At 43.2% G+C, this 22,991-nt stretch overlaps 1 protein-coding gene across 1 annotated transcript in view; it reads left to right on the top strand.

Annotated features, from left to right (window-relative positions):
* The window catches only part of LOC126547145 (transmembrane channel-like protein 1), an 82,552-nt gene that overhangs the window by 54,783 nt on the left and 4,778 nt on the right, over window positions 1–22,991 (top strand). Inside the window, exons 17-21 of the mRNA XM_055063017.2 lie at window positions 1,048–1,126; window positions 2,225–2,336; window positions 11,826–12,020; window positions 17,520–17,652; window positions 20,073–20,152. Coding sequence (XP_054918992.2) covers window positions 1,048–1,126; window positions 2,225–2,336; window positions 11,826–12,020; window positions 17,520–17,652; window positions 20,073–20,152 — 599 coding nt within the window. The remainder of the gene's footprint in view (window positions 1–1,047; window positions 1,127–2,224; window positions 2,337–11,825; window positions 12,021–17,519; window positions 17,653–20,072; window positions 20,153–22,991) is intronic.

The following is a 22,991-nucleotide window of genomic DNA, read 5'->3' on the forward strand; positions in this document are numbered from 1 at the left end:
CGCAGGCTAAAGACAGGCAACAGTACTAGCGTCGGTGTTGGTTTTTCGCCACCAAATAAGCTAGCCAGTTGGCGCAAAACAAGCTGCCGAGGCTGCAAGAAGGTCATTCTGCGAAACAAACCTCAGACAGGGTTTTTTTTTTTTCTTGCGCAAAAAACGTACTGTGTGCGTTGTCTCTGTCATGCGGCAGAAATTATATTCGTAAGACAGGGCGGTGCCTAAACGTCAGACTGCCTGTGCACAAAACAACGTTCACAACAGCAATGTGGGGTATCTTAGGTCCCATTGCAAGAGCTACGCATGCGAGCCTATCTTCAATGAATGCAGGGTTGTTAGTAGAAATTCCGAGTAGACTGCTCGAGAAATTATCGAGGCAACGGAAAGCACCCGCTTGGCACCAAAGTGTGTCAGTGTTCCGTCTAGTGAATTTTCGCAGTACGAGTTATAATATATATAGGATATTGCACCACGTGACGTTGATTTTGACGAGCAGTGACGACGTTGGGTGAGCACGCTGCTTTTTTGGTTTTTAACTCCTAGACAAAATGTTTTGAGGTTCTTCGGTTGCTCGTGTTTGCAAATATTGTCATTTAATTTTGGCACGGAAGTATTTTAGGGTGCCTGGGCAGATGGAGCGATTTTCTTTATGTGTACACGTGTTCTTAGAATAAAATTTAATTGGAAGTCAGCGCTTGCCCTTCGTCCCCCTTATTTCCGCGTTACACCGCCTCGCATCATGGCTTACCAACTGGCCCCAACCCGTTTTCTTTGACCATTCCCAATGGGCTTTGTAAAATCGGGGTTCAACTGCAATTGTTTCACGCATGTATATGTTCAGAAAAATTATACGTTCTGCTTTTTATTTTAGTGTACCTCCTTTATAGGAAGGTAATAACGGGAACGCGTTATGCAACTGCCAATGTGTCACTTTCATGGCTGTCACTTTACAGTTCATGTCGTAGTCATTTAGATTTTATACCGAGTTTTCCTTATCAGTGCAATGTATATTTTACAATTATGGCTGCAATAAATAGTTTTTGTTTACAGACTCATCATATACTACTTAGTGGCCCTCACTGGATCACTCAGAGAATCGAACAATGACCTGAAACTGCAATTAAGGCGGGTACGTAAATTAAAGAAGAAAGGCGACCTGTAGGTCGCCTGCACTGACCTTGCGTTCTTTTTTAGCTCCTAGTTGCAAATTCAGTGCTTCTTCGAAACATGCCGCGACGATTGTCAGGTCGCTGCGGGAAGCACGCTTATTGTTATAAATCCTGGCTCGATATTGACTTCCTAAAATAGCGAAGATATGTGCGGTATTGGAGGGGGGAGGGGGGGGGTGAGTCCTTTTCACGGTCGCTCAAGCAGTAGCAGTTTGAGTGCGCCAACAAGCCCGTTTATTTTTTTTAAAGTACATACGAGCAGCGAGTTTATGCCCATGTTAAACAAAAGTATAGATACACAGTTATTTTGTGCATATCAGTGCTTACCACTAGTAAGGTTGTTTTGTAGGTTCTGTATGTCATGTGGTAATTTCGCACATCATATCAATGAAATTGCTCGCAGTGTTAGTTTGAGTCTTATTTTGAAACTTCCTTCTGTAGATTTCACTGTTCCATTTTATTGTCGTTGTTTCTGCATGCTGTTCAGGCCAGTCGTTCTTTTTATACAAAATATACTCGTGTATATGACTAGACTATAGGAGTTTATGCATGTATGAGTGTATTGCACATCTTGCTCATGAGACAATGAATACTTGCCGCCGCATTCACGCGTCAGCATCCATTGTTTTTATGTCAGTAATATAAGCAAAGTAAACCGAAGTTCAGTAGGAGTGGCAAAATGAAGGTGCTCTTTGATATTGCCGCACAGCACACTCGTTAGATAATTTCAGCTGCTTTCAGCTATTGAAGATCATTTCAGCTTAAATAAGACGCACTAAGGAAAATACAGAGAGAGACAGAGAGGAAATAAATTTTATCCGTGAGATATGAGCGGGTTTACGCATGAGGTGGCCATGCTACTCTAGACCACTGGGATTAAACGTGGAAGACAAGAAGAAATAATATGAAAAAAAAGAGCACACCAGAAAGTTAAAAAGATGTAGAACGCATGATTTTGAAGCCCAATAGTCAAGTAGTAGTTCAAAGTTGTCCTGGCATATTCGTGTAGAGTCACGTTAAGCGTGCTTCACTGCACATGGTTATGAATTTGTGCGCAGGAGAAGGACACGGAAACAAAACCGGAGAAGAAAGAAAAAGAGGAAACTGCAGCAGCACCGGCTCCGACCACAACAGTCACGGTCACAGAGACGGTCCTGCCGGAATCAGAAGGTCGAATAAGCATGAACTTACCGCAGACCCTAAAAGCCATTTCCTATTGCTTTTTCTATTGCTTATTGTTGAGCATTGCAGTTGTTTTATAGTCACCACGATGACACCCCCGTATTGGATAAAATTCTGGGTGCGTTTTTGCTCGCTGAAAGTGATGGTAAGACGATAGCAGCAAAATGAATGTTGCCGATATTTGGACCGTTATCAAATCGAAACAGCCACACGTACTATGGGACATGGAGAGGGACCCCCCGATATTAGCTCAATATGAACTTTTAAATATTACAATTTGACGCTACTAAATTATTATCCACTTCTTTTTGTTCTGTTCTTTTCAGGGGATAGAGCGAGGTGACGTATCTTTTTTAATTCTCATCTAAAAAGAAGTTTTACATAAATGCTGCGTCGAAGAAAACTTAACAGGGAATGTACTTGCATATCTGAGATGATGAAACGTTGATAGAGAGAGAGAGAGATAGATAGATAGAAAGAGAGCGAGAGAGAGGCGCTTCAATCAATACTTGATAAGTACCTACGTAGCGCGGGAAGCACAGGTGGCATTATCTACCCATTGCAAAGCGCAGGAGCTATCTAGTGCGTACGCTCGCTTCGCTCGCGTGCTCTTTTGTAAAAAGATTATTCTCTCTCTCTCTCCATGGTCCAAATACATGAGCTGAAGGTGTAAACCTTATGGTCCATTTAACGTCGTCTTTAAGACTGTCCTTTGGAGTGCAAAGAGGTTCCAATTACAGATTAAGTGGTCTATGCCCTCTCATATATTTAACGCAAGTCACAATGGTGATCCAACCAGCCTAATTTTTCATAAATATTCTGCATAAGGCCACGTTCAGACGAATACGGTGCAGACATGCACGATAACTCCTGTGAATGTCACACAGCGGGCCAACATCGCACATTAGGTCGTTTGTGCGAATACGTGTATACTGCTGCTGTATCAAAAAGCTGCTGCCTCAACTGTGCACGAGCTTTTTGATACCGCTAATGGCTTTCTAAAAACTTGCGCGTAGAACACGCATGCTGCGGCTCGAACTCCATATGCAGCTATCATCTGCATAAGGAGGAAGGTGCACATTGTGTGGCACACAGTTCTCTAGCCCAATGCGACAAATATTGAATAGTGTGGGGAACTCCGCCTTGCGGTACTCCACGTGACCATTTGTGCAGTGTGGTATATAGGGCCGTCTTTAGTTTACATGCAAATCAATCTGTCAGTTAGATAATCACAAATCCAGGTGCACATGCGGCCACAAATGCCGACGTACTTTCATGCCATCCTAACTGCACCATGGGCCACATTATCAAACAGTCCTTTAATATCCAAGAATACAGCAATTGTGATGTGGTGTACGGCTCTGTTACCCTTTAAATAGTTAGCAAAGGCATTACGTTAACAGCGCTACTGCGGCTTGGACTGAACCCTGTCATCTGAGGAGGGTAGACATTCCTGTTTACCGTATTCCAGTAAAAACGCAGCAGAACCATTTTCGCAATTAGTTTGCCAATAGAACTGAGAGGTGCAATGGATTGATATGAAATTACGTACGATGAAAATAGAGGGGAGAAACTTAATTTCTTCACGACTCTTAGTCCAAGCCGTTGCTGTCGGAGACCAGCTTGGCCATCGGTCTTGGTGCGGAGTCTATTTGCCTCCACCCATTGACGTGTTTTTTGTCGGCCACGGTTTTTGTAGGGCTCTTGCGGTGGAGTGGTCAAGCTCTGGCGGGTTTAGGGAAGCGAGGGTGGGATCTTTGAGTTAAAGAAATATTGAGAAGACAGTGCTTAGGGGCATTCCCAGTAAGTATTACTTGGATCTTGCCGTTGAGTGCGGGAGTTGGCCGACGTTGAGGTGGACGCTGATGAAATGAATGTTTATTTACATTATGTACAGGAATAGAACAAAGCAAAATAACTGTAAAAAGTAAAAAGTCATCGTTACGGCCGGCAGCAAATCGGACGCTGCGGCCTGCGGCAAGAAGAACGTCTCTCTCCTTCCGATGGTCCTCTGGCTTATAACCCCTTCAGTCCGTCGGGGTCACGTCATTTTCAGTCAATCATCGAGCCCATGCAGGTGTCACTTTTTCTATCCAATCGTTAGGCCCGTGCAAGTGGTGTCATGTTAGACCAATGGGGACACGTGCTCCAGCAACCACCAAATCGTTAAGCCATTTTCTGCGATTCGAAAACAGCCCTAAAAACTCTGCAGTTTGTCCTATGTGATGGTTTACACGAGCAGGGTACGAAATAAGGCACGCTTATCACCCCGCCCTCGAGAAAGGACACGAAATTGTATTTCAGTGGCTGCCGAGCCCATGCCGAATTGCGCAGACGAAGCTGCGCGCTCTCACGAACGGATGCTGGGTGTCAACTTCAATCACTTGCTTATACCATCAGTTCTATGATGGAATTCAGCAGGTTTCACTAATTTCCGCTTGCACTCTCTCGACTTTAACTTGAAAGTTCACCTGCCACCTGGACTCTCCCGTTGCAAAACAACTTTACTGTTTCGCGTGTGGTTGGGCGTCGCATTTACAAAAGCCTAGTCATCCCTAATAGGTATGGTCAAAAGTGTGGCCTGCAATTTGTGCTGGTGCGATGAGACTCTAGAGCACCTTCTGTTTCACTGCCCATCCTTTGACGCTCAACGACATGCTCTACAAGCTAAACTCAGCCTGTTAGATAATATAGGGCTCGCGAAGGAAAAGATTCTGGGACCATGGCTTATGCATTCTTGCTTGCAAAAGGTCACAGAAGCCCTTCTGCACTTCTTGAAGGCTACTTGACTGTACGAACGCTTGTGACAGCGGACATTCCGCTGTGACTAAGTCTGCGAGTGACTTATTTTTCTTCTCTTTCCTTCTTATCTATTCTTCCCCTGTCGCCTTCCCAAGTGTAGGGAAGCCAACCGGGCACGTATTTGTTTAACCTCCCGAACTCTCCCTCTTCGACTCTCTCTCTCTCTTTATTCAAAGCATATCCTACATAAAACATGACAACCATTCCACTCTGTGAAGATGGAATGGCAAAGAAAGCTGACGACAGTCAAAGCTCTCAAACGAAAAGCAAACTGCTTTCACTGCCATTCCATCTTCACAGAGTGTGGTTGTCATTTTTTGCGTTGCGAGACTAAGGTCGTTGCGCGTTCGGAGGTGCCCGGGCTCGCGATTGTCGTTTTCGTTCAGCATCGCGGGAACTCTCTTCGTCGGTGGTCGTTTCGCACCGGCGCCGTTTACATTCTCATTGCTGTTCCCTCCGGCGCTCCTCGTACGCATGTTGTTCCTCGGGTGTACGAACTATACGTGTCAGCCCAATCGATAACGCAGCTGTTTTTAGCTCCGATACCCTCTCCTGCTTATATACTGCAATAACCTTGAAGTGACGCTGTTGTTTACGGTGAGCGTTCTAATCTGTTCCGCATTTTGACAACTGCGCCGCCGCACTGCACCCGTATGGCTTTGTTAGAAATCGCTAACTCCGTTTCTGTTACCGAACGCCCAAAAAACTACGGAAGGTTAGTCATATACAGTTCTCGCTGTAAAATCATAAATAGCGTGACACTTTCTTTCCTATTTTGCATTACTAAAGAGATGATTACGCAGATACAGCGAACACGTTAGAATCTATTCTTAGTATACTTATACTGTTATAGTATACCTGCAGGCCCTCGCATTTAAGGGCCTGATTGAGGCAATAGTGCTATTGGCATTTATATGCTTTATTATCTCATTCCATCAGTGCATATCTTTTAAATTCATAGCACATTTTAAAAGTCATTGTGACAATTTTAATAGATATATATTTATTTTACCATTGTTTTTAGGCCCCGATACAGCCAGGTTACATTGTTACTGCCAACCATGATGCCATTGGCCATTAATTGCGTCATTGACTGCATTAAAACACTGCTTGGCGCTCTTTGGCCATGACTGGCCCTTGGGCCATAAAACACCACATATCATCATCATAATGTTTGTGAAATAGCTTATTAGCTAGATTAGTAGCGTACAATTGTCTTTATTTTAAGGCAATATGTAATCACGTGCACTGTTTGCGTTTATGCGCAGACAGACAGACAGACAGAGAGACAGACAGACAGACAGACAGACAGACAGACAGACAGACAGACAGACAGACAGACAGACAGACAGACAGACAGACAGACAACGAACTTTATTTAATCCTGAGGAGCTACTGTCAGGACCTCCTAACGGGAGGCCATTGTAGCCGCTGGCCGCACCCACGTAAAGGACAGAACGCCGTGACGCTCCGCTCTTTCCTGGGCCCTCTGGATAGCCTGGGCTTGCTTTCGGAGTACCGTGCTTCTGATGGCATCCTCCCATTCGGCTTCGCTGGAGAGGAAGCGTTAGGCAACGCGGGACATCGCCAGAGCATGTGTGCCATTGAGCAAAAGGGTTCAGTGCAGTCGGGACAACTAGGGTCCACATCCGAGTACATCCTACTGAGGAATCCCCGCGACGGGAAAGATCCCGTCTGCAGCATTCTAAGCAGAGGACCCAATTTTAATGTCTTGCAATGTTGTGTATGCCCTGCACCGTACAGAAGCTATGCCGAAATGTAAACACCAGTTCATGCGGATGCACAATGGGAGATGGTGACGTACCTGGAAATACCACAAGGTATTTCCACAAGGTAGTGGTATACCAGAGGTATACCACAAGGTAGTGGTAGTGCAACGCACGCGTAATGCGGAGGTTGTGGGTTCGGATCCCACCGGCGACAAGGTATCTTTTCGTCCACTTTTATTTCACTTTTCTCCATTACTTTTGACATTTGAGTTGAAAACACAGTTACATGCTTTCCTTGGCTTCATTGTCTTGGCCTTATGTGGTCGTTATTAACAATCCCCTTTTTTCTTTCTTTCTTCTTCTTTTATATATATATATATATATATATATATATATATATATCCTCTGAGGTACTGACCGACCGACTGACGGACCGTCGCATGTACTTAAATGAGTTGTGAGGTTTAACGTCCCGAAACTGCGAGATTGTTAAGAAAGTGAAGGCACCGAATCATTTTGACCACGCAGTACGCGAGGGTTTCTGCGTTGGCCCCGGGTGAAATGCGGCCGCCATGGCCGGGAATAAAACCGGCTACTTCGTCGTTGTAGCAAAACGCGTTGCCACTGGCTACCGCGGTAGGTTGTAAATCTATTATTTTTCTTTTTTTTTCAAGTTCAAATTTATTCTCTTTTTAAATTTCATATACAGCATCCAAACATACATCGCCTCATCAGGAGGGAGGCTTTGTATGCCTGACGAGGCCTATCCTCCCGGTGGTGACAAACAGTGCATTTGAGACGACAACAAGCTTTCTTCTAAGGTAACATTAAAATCGCACAAAAAAGGAACATCCACAATTCTGTACAGTATATAAATTTTTCGACAAAGTAATTTCTGAAATTACAGCTGTGAAAAGAAACAAGAAAAAGAGCACACAATATCAATAAATAAGTCAACCGCTTTTATCTAGCGATGTTGTAAATAATCTGCCACGTTAAGACTACAGTAGGTCGAAGTTGTGTTTTATGACCTGAATAATAGATCCATAACTCTTGTTTTGTAAAGTATTTTACTTGGGAACTCGTATATTAGCGTTTCGATATCTTTGTTGTCATTCAAGAAAGTTGTAATGGTATGTTCGAGAGTCTGAAGCCCATAGTTAGTTCTAACATCAGGAGTTCTGAGAGAGACATATCGGAGTTCATAAACAGCATCAGGCCGTGCAACTGAACAAAAGCTAAGGTTAGGTTTGCTGTGGATCAAGCAATGAGCCTCTATTGCCTGTCGAAGTGTTATTAACTTATAGATGCTAAGAAGGCCCAGTGGTCGCCAGTCTTCTCGTGTGCTCGAAGTGTAGGGAAGATTAACGATTGCTCTAATTCCTTTTTTTTTGTATGAAATAACGAGTTTAGGTTTGTAGATGTTGTTCTACCCCATACAAATAAGAAGTAATGGAGAAGTGACTGGATAAGGCTAAAATATAGTTGTTTTTTTTTAAAGCCAGGTTGGTAGAAGAAGCCTTAATTTATCCATTATTCCGACTGAGCTGATATTTTGGAACGCAAGTAATTATTATGCTCAGTCCAGGTTAACTGCTCACTGAAGACCACACCAAGACAACGAGTAGACCTCACTCGTTCAATGTTTTACCCTCTGAAACTGAGCACAGGCTCGAAGGTTAGAATTTTATTTTTAGGTTTGAACACTATAATTTTTTTCCCATTTAGCTGAAGCTCATTGGCATTTATCCATAATGATAGTTCAGACAAATATTTGTTTGCATTTGCTATAGTGTTCATGAAATTATTACCGGAGAAAAATATGTTAGTGTCCTCTGCGTACAGAATTATATCAGCTGAACTAGGTACATTGATAATCTCATTAATATAAAGTAGGAAAAAGTAAGGGCCCCAAAATGGAGCGCTGTGGGACATCTGTACATATTGTGCCATAAGCAGGTGGAACACCGTTTACAACTGTGCACTGTGTTCTTGACGATAAATAGCTATTAATAACCTCCAGCGAAATACCTCTTATTCCATAAAACGGCAATTTACGTAATAATATTTCATGTTTAATAGAATCGAGCACTTTCTTGAAGTCTAGGAATAATCCAAGTGTAATAAACTTATTTTCAATATTACTAATAATTTTGTCTTTTATTTTGATAAGTGCCATTTCAGTGCATTTTCCTTTCTGGAAACCATACTGATCAATTATTATTGTTGATGTTTTAGTGAGGTAACATGTTAATCGGCTCTTGATAACATTTTCTGCAATTTTTGAAAAAACAGATAAAACTGAGATTAGGCGGTAATTATTAAGGTCATCATTACTCCCGCCTTTGTGAATGACACACACCCTTGCCGTTTTAACTGCTGCGAAAATATCCCTTTTTCTAACATTAGGTTACACATGTGCACCAGGACGTGTGCAACTACATTAGTTATAGTTTTCACTGCTTCCGCTTTAATATCGTCAGTTCCAGTAGAAGAATCATTCTTTAGTTGTGACAAGTACTGTATAGAGTGAACTTACCGAACAATTAAGCAGATAGTGAGTAGGGTTTCGACCGGTAGAGGTGACATTGTTATTAGCACATACAGTTAGAAAGTAATCTTTACATTTATTTGACAAAGAGGCACCGCTATAGACCGTTCCGTCGATCTTGATCTCGTTTGGTATTGATAGATTGGCTTTCGAAGGCAATTTATTGAAAACTTTCCATAATTGCGCCAGGGCAGGTTTGCCAAAAAACATCTTGGTATAATATTATTGCTTAGCTTTCTTCAAGTGAGAACTTAGTTTGCTTCTCGTTATTTTGAAAGTATGAAGTAAGTTTAAATCTATACTTTGTAAAAACTTGGCGAAAAGGTTGTTTTTGTGAACAATTCTTTTGTATAGTTTCATGTTTATCCAGGGCTTTCTCGACCTTTTGTGTTTCATACGACGAGTCAGTGGGAAAGCAATTTCGTATATCGCAATTTTTTTTTTTCAGGAATATATCGTAACAAAGGCTGGGGTTTGTTTCCTTCTATACTTCAGACCAGTCCAAATGAAGGGCTAATTCGTAAAAATGGCTGAATGTTTTCTCATTATATTTTCTGTAACAAGAATGTTGTGTTGAATTATTTACCTCATGTTTATGAATAGGCAGGATAAGAAAAAATGGAAGATGGTCACTGAGATCAGAAGCTAGTACACCGAAATAACATCAGAGCATTGAAAATCCGTGAAACACAAGTCAATACTAGTTTCACTATTCTCAGTTATTCTTGTCGGTGCCGTAATTACATTCTCACAATTATAACTTGACAAAATATCAGATAGGTGTCTAGATGCCACACTACCTGATTTCATGCCAATGTTAAAATCACAGAGTGCAACAAGCGAGTTGTTAGTGTTAGCAATGCACTGGAGTGTATTCCCTCAATACGACAAAAAGTTGCTGATCTTTCCGGAGGGAGGCCTGTAAATTTAAACTACAATTATACCATTTGATTTAACAACCAAAACTTCATAGACAACGTGTACAGTAGAGAACGCTTCAAGAAAAGTATATCATATATCATTACGAAAGTAAAGTGAGATACCTCCTCCTTTGTGATTTTATCTGCAAAGTGATACGTTGGAATAGCCATCTAATGATAGAGCGTCGTGGCGATCCGTGAACCACGCCTCTGTAAACGACAGAACATCAACCTTGTACTCTAAGGTGCTGAGATAAACACATATATCACCAGCTTTGTTAATTAAACTTATTGTATTCAGACAGAATATCGAGAATTTCTTGCTCTGTTCACGAAAAGGATATGCTACAGTTTTTCTAAATTGTTCAACACTGGTATACATAGGTATGCGGGTTACGTTCTTTCTCCATATTTTTTTTTTGCATTAGAAACATAGGGACGATTCTTATGCATTGCTCGAAAATCTAGTTTCTGCCTGTGTTTTCATTCGTTACAGGGAGAAAGCTATCTGATGAGGGGGCTCTGCGCTTAATTTTTTTAAGGTCACATTCATTTCTGATATGCAATGCTGCTTCCCCGCTTACTCTATTCGAACCACAATATTTCCGTCTCTCTACCAGGTGAATTCATAGCCCCTCTCCTTAGCGGTGGTACGTGCCAGCGAGAGCAAATGCTTATTACGAGGTGTCAAGTTGTCATAGAAACGCACGTCTGCTTCAGTGTCTCTTAATTGCTTCGCCTTTTCTTGCCACTTTGCCTTTGTTTTACGCGAGAGAAATCGCACTATGATCGGTGGCGTTCGATCACCTTTGATGGGCAAGCGTTTGAATAGCTTCCACATCATCAGTCAGCGGGGCCAAACCAAGGTGCCCAGCGATATTGTTTACCTTAGACTGAATATCCTCTTTCGCTTCATAGGGGACTCCTTGGATTTCTTGATTGAGCCTTCTTCCATATTGTTCTAAATCATTTATTTGTTCTGTTATTTCTGCAACTTCGCTTCGTGCCGCAGAATTCTCTACATGCTCCATGCGATTTTTAATTCCTGTGATTTCACTGTCGTGATCTGACAGCTTTTTCAGAACTTCGTCATATTTATCCGACATATGTTGCACTGACTTCTGTACACCTATGACTTGCTAGATTTGCACATGAACTCACACCAGAACTTTATCTTAATCTCTTTCCAACTTTATGCAGTCCTTTTAGATCTATTCGTATGTTTTGCCGACCTGTTCCTCAATTTATTATTATTATTATTATTATTATTATTATTATTATTTTTATTATTATTGTTTCCAAGTGAGTACCTATGATCAGTATAATAAAGATATATGTTCATCGTTTATCGTCGTTTCATAAAAAAAAACACTGCATTTACTCATGTCACGTTTCCAGTCTTATAATTATTCTTTTTCCCCTTTTCTCGCACTCTCATCGTAATCTTAAATGAGATGTGTTTGTTTTCGCACAGTTGTGGTACCGAAGGTTGAGTCGAATATCGAGCGAACAGCCGAGATACTGAACAAGTGGAACACGGCTCGCCGCATGACGTCCACTTTCCCCGCCAAGCTGAAGGCAGCTGCTTTGCTCTCAGCGGCCGCCGATCGCGAACGCGGTTCAGACAGTCCCACCAAGAAGCCGAGCAGTTCGGACACTCCATCCAGCGGTAAGTGAGGCTGCAGTAATCTTGCGCTGTCTTCTAAGGTGTTTTCCTTTAGGGCGGATGACTGGCTCCTAAAGAAGAATGAAGAAAAAAAAATGCGCTGCTATGTAGTGCTCGCACACCTGTAGCAGACAGCCACCGGAAGCATTTGCGACTGTTGTCCAATGTCAATGCATCTGAAGCTCCATGAGTGTGCACCGCCTCGACGTGCTGCCGCACACACACTCACGAAAATGACATATGCTTGTACCGTGAAATAGTACACTGTTTGGAGTGTTACTGTGCACGTAATATATCCACGGGGTAGTCATATATGTCAGATCGGAACTTTTGTCTTATTGTACCATTCGTATCTGAAACATTCCATAAGTGATATCGTGCGTCCTTTTTTCTATCAACCAATATTTTAAATGTAAATTGTCAGTAAAGGTATAAGAACCCAAGCTATAAATCAAAACGGCCGATGCGCATGTATACAGCCAAATTTAAGAATCCCACGCTTATAAATTAAACCGCGTAAAGTCGGCAAAGAATTTAATGCAGCCGCTTCGCCGTGCGGTACATTTCAGAATACGCAACTGCTGCGTGATTCCGCGATGAACAAGTAGAAAGGATACCGAGGGCCCGATTCATATGGGCCATATCATAAGCAGCCAACAGTTAAAGACACGAAGGACAACATAGGAGAAATTACTTGTGCTTATTATTTGAATTAAACAAATGATAAATTAATGAAAATTCAAGTTAATTGGTAACAGCATTGCACGCGTATTGCGAAGACGTGCGTTCGTGCCCCACCTGCGGCCGGTTTTTCGATACATTTTAATTTGTATTTATTTTTAATTTCTTTAATTCAAATAATAAGTACAAGTAATTTCCCCTATGCAGTCCTTCGTGTCTTTGTTGGTTTCTTATGATGTGATTCCGCGATGGATTACCAAGCGTAAGTATTTGAAGCACGCGCTGTGGCCGCAGCACTTTGTGTCGCGAACTGAACGACTCCACAAACATTATAAATTAACGGCTTAGTACTAGCGTCGACAAATGGGACTGGTAATTGGTAGTCTTGGGAGGAGGACACCGTACCTAAGGCTATGCCTTGCGGTAGGACGTGGTCACCAATTTTGACGTTGACGACAGGAATGCTGATGGAGTAAAGCGTTGGTTCGGAGTAAGCGTTGGTTAGCGCCTGCCCCGTTCGTGTCCCTTCTTGGTTTTTGTAGATTCTGCGCTTAAACAGTTTTAAGTATGATGAAGCAGTTGGCCATAGTGATGACGGTGTGCGGAAAAGTACCGTGATAGGCTAGGAGGACGTCAGCGAGAGAAAGGAGAAGGCAGGTGATGGCTTGTGGGTTGAGTCGAATGTGCTCGGCGGAGCACACTCTGCTGGGAACTTCCTCGGGAGGGTCAGGAGAAGGTAAATCGATTTGAACAAGCGCAGCGGGGGAGTCGATAAGTGCGGAGTGAGGGGATAGAAAATCAAGGCATAGAACAACTTCATGGGGACATTCTTAAAGAGCAGTAAGCAAAACAGATGTCTGACGGCCAGTGACACCAACGCCGGCGGCACACATGCCTATTGTGGCCAATTTTCTTCCGTCGTCGACTAGTAAAACACAGGGCACCGCAGGGGTGAGGGCTTTAGTGAGCCGCCTACGAAGCTGATCGCTCATTACAGAGATATTCACGGCGGTATTAATCAGAGAAGTAAAGGGACACTATCCACGTACACATCAAGTAAATTCGTATTCATCGGTAAGGTCAGTAGGACAATTGCAGTTCGGGTCGTTGTAGCAGCATCACACCCTCGGAGCTGCACCCGTCACTTTCCCGTAGAGAGCCAATACATCGGGGACGGAGAACGGTGAATAGTGGGCGAGCGGGCAGGGGAAGTCATGGTGAGGGCGAACGACTCTGCCGTGTAGATGAGGACGCCTGAACAGAGTTGTATGACAAATATCAGTCTGCAAATGTTAGTCTTAGAAAGTGCGGCAGTGACGTGAAATGTGGCCAACACGTTGGTACTTGACCAAGGAGGCCGGTCATCGGATGTTCGCCATTCCGCTTGCGAAAAGGTCGAGAGGAGTACTGGCGTCGCCAAGAAGGGGTCGTACGCTAAAGGCATAGGTGTCCGACGATTTAAAGGACAGCCAGATTGAATTCCAAGGTACGCCAACTGTTCGCGCACGAGAGCCTCCATAAGGGAAATCGTCAGTCGAGAATCGTTAGAATAGGCCTGGAAGCCAACTAGTGCCGCGGCTTCGATCTTTCGGCGAACGATACTAACGAGGCTCAAGGCCGTTGGCGGCTGATGCACAGAATGAAGGTCTTCGCACGATGAAAAAAATTATGGGGTTTTACGTGCCAAAACCACTTTCTGATTATGAGGCACGCCGTAATGGGGGACTCCGGAAATTTCAACCACCTGGGGATCTTTAACGTGCATCTAAATCTAAGTACACGGGTGTTTTCGCATTTCGCCCCCATCGAAATGCGGCCGCCATGGCCGGGATTCGATCCCGCGACCTCGTGCTCAGCCGCCCAACACCATAGCCACTGAGCAACCACGGCGGGTATCCCACGATGAAGTAGCAGCCGTATTTGGAAGACGCGTGAGCTGGTGTGCGATGCGACGGCTTTTCGCTTCTACGGAGCGTCGGCATTCATTAATGATGTCGGCGATGGTGGGAAAGTTCTTATACACAAGAAGATTATCCGCTATGCCCTTCAGTACGTGGTTCACTTTGTCTTCTTCTGACATCCGCTCGTCAACCTAGCGGCAAAAAGCGAGAACGTCCTGGATGTATTTCCCACATCTGGACGCGGGACCCAAGTTCCTTTGCGTAGCTTGCTGCCGCCAAAAGGCCTGCCGAAAAACTCGTAGAGCATTTGCTTGCATTGATTCCAGCTCGTCAGTTCTTCCTCGTGGTTTCGAAACTAGACCTGTGCCGTGCCTTTCAGGTAGAAAATTCTGTTTGCCAGCATAATGGTCTGGCGCCACCTGTTATGGGCGCTGACGCGGTCGTACATTTGGAGCCAGTCGTCGACGTCAATATTGTCCGTCCCGGAAAACATTCATGGGTCGTTGGGTTGGGACAAGATGGCTGTCGGCATCGTGGTAGCGGCCTCTTATCGGCATGGAGGCTTTCCCTGCACCGGCTCCATCTGTCGTCATGTTAGTGGCCAGGCTTTGTCCGCTCCGGAGCTCCATCGTGCACAGGAGTGCCCCGCGCCTCCACCATAAATGTTACGGAGGGAAGAAGCAAGGCGGAAAATGCATTAAAGCGAAGCTTTTTTGGCCTCTTCCTTCGACTTTCCCACTGCTGCTGCTGCTGCTGTCTGGCACACCACGTCGTAGGGTGGTTCAGAGCGTGTGTATACTAGGGTGCCTGAATGGTTTCTGAGAAACCATTGCAGAAATTGCAGCGATTACATTTCGACTAACGTGCAAGTCCAGAGAGAAGAAAGAGGGTTAATCGAGGGGCCCGATTTTTATTCATCATACCATGAGAAGCCAACAAACAAAGACACCAAGGAAAACATAGAGGAAATTACTTGTACTTACTAATTCAATTACAGAAAATGATAAATTAATGGCAATGAAAGTGGATAAAAAAACAACTTGCCGCAAGGTGGGGATGCGTAATGCGAAGACGGGGGATCGTTCCCCACCTGCGGCAAGTTGTTTGTTCATACGTATTCATTGCCATTAATTTATCATTTTATGTAATTCACTTAGTAAGTACAAGTAATTCCCCCTATGCTTTCCTTGGTGTCTTTGTTGGCTTCTCATCATAAGTCCAGAGAGAAGCTAGGTAGTATGATAGAAAGCAGAGGGGGAGAGGAGGCAGAAAATAGATAGAACCAGAGTCCTTTGGTAGAACCAAAGCATTCGCGAAACAAGTGAATAAGAGTTTTGCCACTCCTTGCTCTCAGTTCCCAAACAAGGGGTGAGGGGGGAAGAAACACGCGACGTGAGAAGGCAAGAAAATGCTACAATTATAGACACGATGGCAGTTTCTGGCTAATGGGATAAATTTAAGTTCAATGCACGGTACGGTACGTTTGTGCTATTTCTGAAAAATAAGCACCATGCAAATTTGTCAAGCTGACAACTTACGCAGGACGTGCAGAAGCAGATCCGCATTAAAGCGCACCGTGAGGTATAGGTGGCACTACGGCAGCGGTCACACGTCAAATCAACGCTTCTTTGCCCACCGCGGTAGCTCTGCGGCAATGTCATCTCTCGAGGTCGCGGTTTTTATTCCAACCACGGCAGCCGTATTTCGATGGGGGCGAAATAAAAAACGCTCGTGCACTTACATTTAGGGACACGTTAAAGAGCACCATGGTGTCAGAATTAATCCGGAGTCCGCCACTCTGGCGTGCCTCATAATATGATTGTGGTTTTGGTACGTACAGCTCTAGAATTCAATTTCAGTTTAATACTTCTGCCACGATGCGATGTGCCACTTGAAGCAATGAATATGCTCAACCCTCTCAGGTGTTATGAAGCATGGAGCACAATAACGCCTCAAGCAAACACCTCCCCCTGTGCGTCCTGTTTCTATGCAGACAAACAGCAGTGTTGCACGCAAGATAACGTTTAATATCAACTCACCACTCTTGTGCTGGACTAAACGTTGAAGAAATTAAGCTTTAGCCGTGAACATTACCACTAATCATCGTCAGTCAAAGCAAACAGCACAGAAAGCTTCACTTAAAGCGATTCCCACGGTGCGTGGGATCCGCATAATTTTTACAGTATGTATACAATTCACAGCAGGCCAGTCACTGAAGCGTCGTCTTCTTCAGTTCCAAGCTCATTCTTCTCTTCCTCAATGTTGTGCAGAGCAGTGCAACATATTATCTAAAATAAGTAAAAAAAGCCTCAGCAGGCATCAAGAATCTCTTTCGTAGGTGCTTAACATTGCGCGATGGTAAATGCTTTGCAGAGAGAGGCTCTAGCTAAAACAAGGGAATTTTGTCCCCGCATAGCATTGCCAATACTTCACGCAATGCGGAATGCTTCCTACAACATGTTTCCGTGGGATTGCGATACCACTGCCAGTTATTTATGCATTAAGAAAATTCATTTCAGGGTGAATAAAAAAAAGCGTCTGCCAGTCTGTCGCTATTACGTAGTATGAATATTATCAGCTCTCAAATAATGTCTTACATCTTCTATGTATAGGTATCAGCTCAGTGAGTTTATCATAATACAGACAGGGAAGTTCCACTTAAATTTGCAGGCCTAGGAATGAGCGAGCAAACAAGGTAGTCGCAATGTGTTTTAGTACGTATGTATCAATGCTCAAAGCCCAATTTCTCGTGCTAAGAAAGGCGCTACGAATAAAATCGTAAGAAATAATGTCTCGGGGCAGTTCTTGGCTCACTCTGCTCGCCGGTCAATAATTCCGCACTCCCTTACGTGCAGTGATATTCTGGTTGGATATGCGCCTTGAATCTTCTTTGTAAAGAGATCGTACATTGTGAACGCAGAGGCACGTGGCCGAAAGGTGCAGTACAACCTGCAGAATTCCGACGAAGAGCCGCTAGTGGACGGGCACGGCTTGGGTGCACCATCTGGAAACCGGACTCCCCAAGCAGAACGGAAGAAACAGACCTCCCCAAGGTGAGGTTAAGATTTTACCTTTTGCCCAAAACATCTATTTCGGCCCAGCATAGATGCACAGCCATCTCTCCAACGTGGTTGGCCCTTTCTTCAGGATCACTGAGGTAATAAGCTTCTGGATATTCAGTATCTTAAACAAACGGCTTTCGGTAAATACCACGCGGATCGTAGCGATTAAGACTTGTCTTCACTGCATCCGCCGTGGCTGCACAGTGGCTGCGGCGTTTTACTGCTGTGCACGAGGTCGCAGGTTCGGTTCCCGGAAGTGCCAGCCACATTCTGATGGGGGAAAAATGCAAAAACGCTCGTGTACTTAGGTTTTACGCGGAGGTTAAAGAAATCCAGATATTCAAAATGAATCTGGAGCCCTCCCCTATGGAGTCTCCCATAGTCCCAGCGTTGCTATGGGACATTAAATTGATGTAACATATCTGCAATACTTTAGTGCGATAAGGCGACGCAGATCTTCTCTCCAAGTGCTTTATTTTAGAAATGTTCAAATAGTGCAACTTTTAAACATAGTCGAATACAAAAATATAGGGAAATAATTATGCAGATTCAACGCACGTGTTGGATAGGTTGGAATCTGTGTGAAGAGAAGATCTTGTGAAGCTGTTGATTGAATGAGCACTGTAACACTAAATGTGATGCGCACAGTTCTCTTCATTGTGGTCTATGCGACGTTTAGTCTTATGCAATGCCTGTTTATGCATTGTATCGGTCTGAACTTTAATTTCGTGCAATGCTTATGTTTATGGCCTACACCGTTCACAATATAAGCCAGAATGCAAGCAGAATGCACACTGACACGTTGACGCAGTGATGCCCGGAAAGCAAACGCCATGGTTGATGCTTTTCGAGGGATGAATTGCGAGAAGTGTATGGTGTACGACGCGAAAGACATGGGGTAAGGCCACGCGTAACACGTTTCGCAACCTTACGTGCTTTTACGACGGCATGAAAACGATGACACAATGACGACGATGACGACATGATGACGACGCTGCATTGGGTTACGTCTAAAACACCAAATAGCTAACTCTGTAAGAGTAACATAGACAATGACTACTGAAAGCTGCGCGGCGAACAACCGCGCTTCATTTTACTAAAGGTGTCTAAGTCTGTGTCTTTTACCGAAAACATGACAATGCCAATTACCCCACAGCCTTAACATTCAGCAGATGTCATCTCCAGTTCATCGACTCTCTGTATGCCACAGTTTACTTCCGTGTCTCTTTTAGCCTGAGAACGATATAAAGTGAGCCTTGGGAGTGGCAATATCTCGGTCATTATTTGGCTCCCAGGACATCACGTCGTTGCGCTGCAACAGTTCTCGCTGGAATAATTATGAGGAAAGGTGGTGCTGCCCGTGTCGTAGATCTGCAGCGCTGCCATAAGAGGTTACGGCTGTAAATTCCCAAAGGTCGCGGAACATTAGAGTGATATCATGAGGCATTACAAAAAATAATACACGTTAAAGGCATGGAGGATAGTGCACGAACAACTTCCACCTGTTCTACAACAATGAGCAGATTCGTTCTGCAGGGAGAACGGTAACAAGCGTCACCTGTTCAGGTCCCGAAAATTTAACTTATTCCGCAGTTCACACGGGGATAGACTTAGCGACTACCAGTTATCCTGCATGGAGAGATCAAATCGCGGAAACTGGTTCCGGGACGACGACGAACTGTTGTGATTCCAGATTAAAACAATTGTCTGTTCTAGCTCATCCACAAACGAATAAGTGTGCGTAGTTTCGAGTGACTAGAGCAGAAAGATAGTCAACTTATACATCATCCTAAATGTTTTATCTGTGCTTCACGGCTATCGCGCAAACATTTATTCCTTCTTCTACTGATGTGGCTTAATATTACGTGCCATGTCCTATAGAGCGGGAGGTGGGCACCGGTGCACACTACTGTGGTGACGAAAACATGACGAGATTCACCTTGCCAACATACAAAATATTTTCTTCTGAATAGCAGATATAAGCAGTACTCAGAAAGCTTAGATAACTAGGAGGGAGCTGTATTAGGTACCTCCTAGTTATCGGGTAAGAAATATAGCTACTCCACAGATTCGCTTGCTAACGAAGTCATATCAACAGGAAAATGCATTCTGAAGTAGAATTCATAAAAAAAGTCAAGGCTGTAGGGCATGGCTGAGTATTTTCGACTGAGTTGTCTCGCCAGCGGGCAAATGAAGCAGTGCCAGCGTATATCCACCCCTTGCATAGGTTATTTTTCTTTCTGTGTGAAGCTCTCGATATTCGTATTTTTCCGGTATTATTCAGCCTCATTTGATGATCTTATATTAGCCGCACGCTACGCATGTCCACAAGTTGTTAAGTTCGACACGACATCAACTGCGGGCAAGTCTTACTCTCACTGAGTAGCATGTGTATTCATTCTTCGTAACAGAACGCCAAAGCCTCTCTTGAAGTCCGTCGAGAAACTACGCCATGGAGACTCGCAGGACTCCAAGAAGAGAAAAGAGACCGGTAAGCATGTCACTTAACTTTCTCATCTTGACGGGCATTGGGAGGGAGAAAACAGGTTCGCCATCATTTGATAGTTCCACGAGAAATATTTTATCTGGGCGAACTTACACATTTGTACGAAATAGCAGATAACTTTGCTGGAAGTGGAGGAAGAAAATAGGGGCAGCTGGTTGTTCTTAGTGTGCTAAATAATGACCGAATATATAGCCCCAGGGCAAAATGTGTTCTGAGGTGAAATAGTCGTATGGCAAATAATGAATGGTCGTAACTAGATGCTGGCAAATGCTCGTAATTATTAACGACGTTTCTGCATGCCTTTCGCGCTGAGAGCAACTGCCCATGAATTATCAGTTCCCAGAAAAACAAGTCTACTTGAGTAAAAGAACCCGTTAGCCATGGATGACCCCTGATCTCCTAAGCAAAACTAGATATAACAATGAGCTCTATTAGACGTTCATGATAAGCACACATTCTGAAAGATTACAAGATGTACAGAAATCGACTAAATAAGAAAATTAAAAAAACGTAGATTGCACTATATTCACATAAATATAGAAGCCACCGCAGATAAGATTGACGTCCTGTGGAACAGACTGAATTTATTTCTAAACCGAAATGTATCACGGCAAAGTGTGGGAAATCTTACAATCAACGGGAGCAAAATATCAGGAGTAGCACTTGTACATACATTTAGCGACTACTTGGTGAATGGTACAGATGACGTGATGTCTAGTGAGTTTATTCAATTTCTTTTTGATCCAAATTCATCTTCCATGTTCTTTGATTCTGTAGTGGTATGTGTGTAGACTTTAGCAAAGCTTTCGATAATATTTAGCATTCTACATTGTTTCAATTACAATGATATGGAATTCGTGGTCATCTACTAGACCTAATGACATGTTATCCAAAACATTACTAACCCGTAGTCGAGATCGACAGAAAGCGCTCGGACTTGAAGTATACTTCTAATGCGTTCCAGAGGGAAGCATCCTCGGGCCTCTTTTTTTTATGGCCTACATAAATAATCTAATTCATGTTTATCCCAATTCTGCATACGTTCTATATGCCGATCACATCAGCATATTTGTTTCGGCTTAAGACAGTATAACATTCCAGGAAAGAATGAACCAGTTTCTTGCGAAACTAAAACACTAATAATTTAAGCATAAACCCAAGTAAAAGGAAGGACGGTATTATTTACACCAAAAAATTTGCGAATGAATGATAACTTGCATTTCACGTATGGCACTACTGAAATAGAGCTGGTCAATCATATACAAATTCTGGGAATTTCGTTTTCATACAATATGCTTTGGCACGAACCTATAGACAGTGTGCTGAATCAGTTATCACGCATTCTTGGTATGACATACAGATGTAAAATAGTGTTGCCATTTCAAGTAAAGCTTTTATTTTATAAGTCCCTTCTTTATTCACGCCATTCTTATCCTTTTCCGGTATGGGGCTCCACAACTTTTATGAACTTGCGAAAACTGCGCCCGATGCAGAAGTAATGTATCAGAATGCTTTTTAACTTTCAGTATGATGCCCACACGGGTGTGTTCTTTGAACAGGCTGAAATTTTACCTGTCCATAACCTCTACACATTTAAATTATCTGATGCGACAATACGCGAAGTGAAAGAAAATCGACATTTTCTGCGTGATATTTATCATCCACAGCAGAACATATTGCATCGCTAAATACACGATACAAACAAAAGTGGAAAGTGATAATCCCGAAAATAAATTATTCCAACGATACATTGTGCTACATAATGCCTACACTACTTCATAAATATATGAAGCTGCCATGGACCTTCTACAGTGTGCACTGATCCAGGTGCGAAAATTGCATAAGTTAAGTTCTTAAATTCCATTGCCTCTCTGTCCACCTTTATACAGGGTGTCGCACGTAACTTAAGACAAACATTAAAAATATGCAAATGCCACGTAGCTGGACAGGGTCCAGGCAATTTTGTTTGCCGTCGCTTGGAGATACTCATGTTATTTTTTTCATTTCGCCTAATTAGATAATTAGTCCTAAATAATTAGTCGATTTCTCAATTGTTATAATCAGATGAAACGTGTTGATGAGACATTTGTACAGCGACATGAAAAACTCCGGATACAGCTTTCTGTTGCTCAATACGTGCTACATAAAAGTGCTTTTCCGAGCGTGAAAGAAGCCCGCAAATACACGCAAAATTGCCGCGCGACTGGCCGCTTGAGGCGCTTTGCCTGTATTCGTAGGCACTCCCATAGAGCTAGAAGGGACGTGGAACGCTAATACTAATGCTAATGGGGCTTTTGGTGTTAGGTGTGGATAGTGTGCGCATGCGCAGCAGTCATGATATCGCATTTACGAAAGCCGCGTGGGGAAGGCTACGTTCGGTTTCACTTCCGATTACGGCTTCCGGGCGCGCTGACGCGTGTTCTTTGGCGAAGCGGCCACAGGCATATTCCAATAGAATCTTTCTTTGTGCCGAGCAATTAATCATAATGGCACCTTTCGGTAGGTAAATTTTTCCTTGATAAGCAATCATTTTTAGCTTCAATTTGTATTATCGTAACTGTTAGACGCGCTTAAGGAATTTCAATTCTGTGGGAACTAATCTAGAATAATTCAATCTTACATTTTTCATAAACAAAATGGGATCTAATGAAATTTATTAAGTAGTCAGTCTCAAGCAAACGCCAGAAGTGTCGCACAAGTTGTTTTTTCAATATTTATTTACTTGCTTTGCGCAATTACAGGGAAAATGTGTAGTTATGCTGTCATTTGATATCAACGTTTATTTTACATTTATTCACAGGACACTGCATATAGAAAACAAATA

This window comes from Dermacentor andersoni, chromosome 1, assembly GCF_023375885.2.
Source record: "Dermacentor andersoni chromosome 1, qqDerAnde1_hic_scaffold, whole genome shotgun sequence".
NCBI lineage: Eukaryota > Metazoa > Arthropoda > Arachnida > Ixodida > Ixodidae > Dermacentor > Dermacentor andersoni.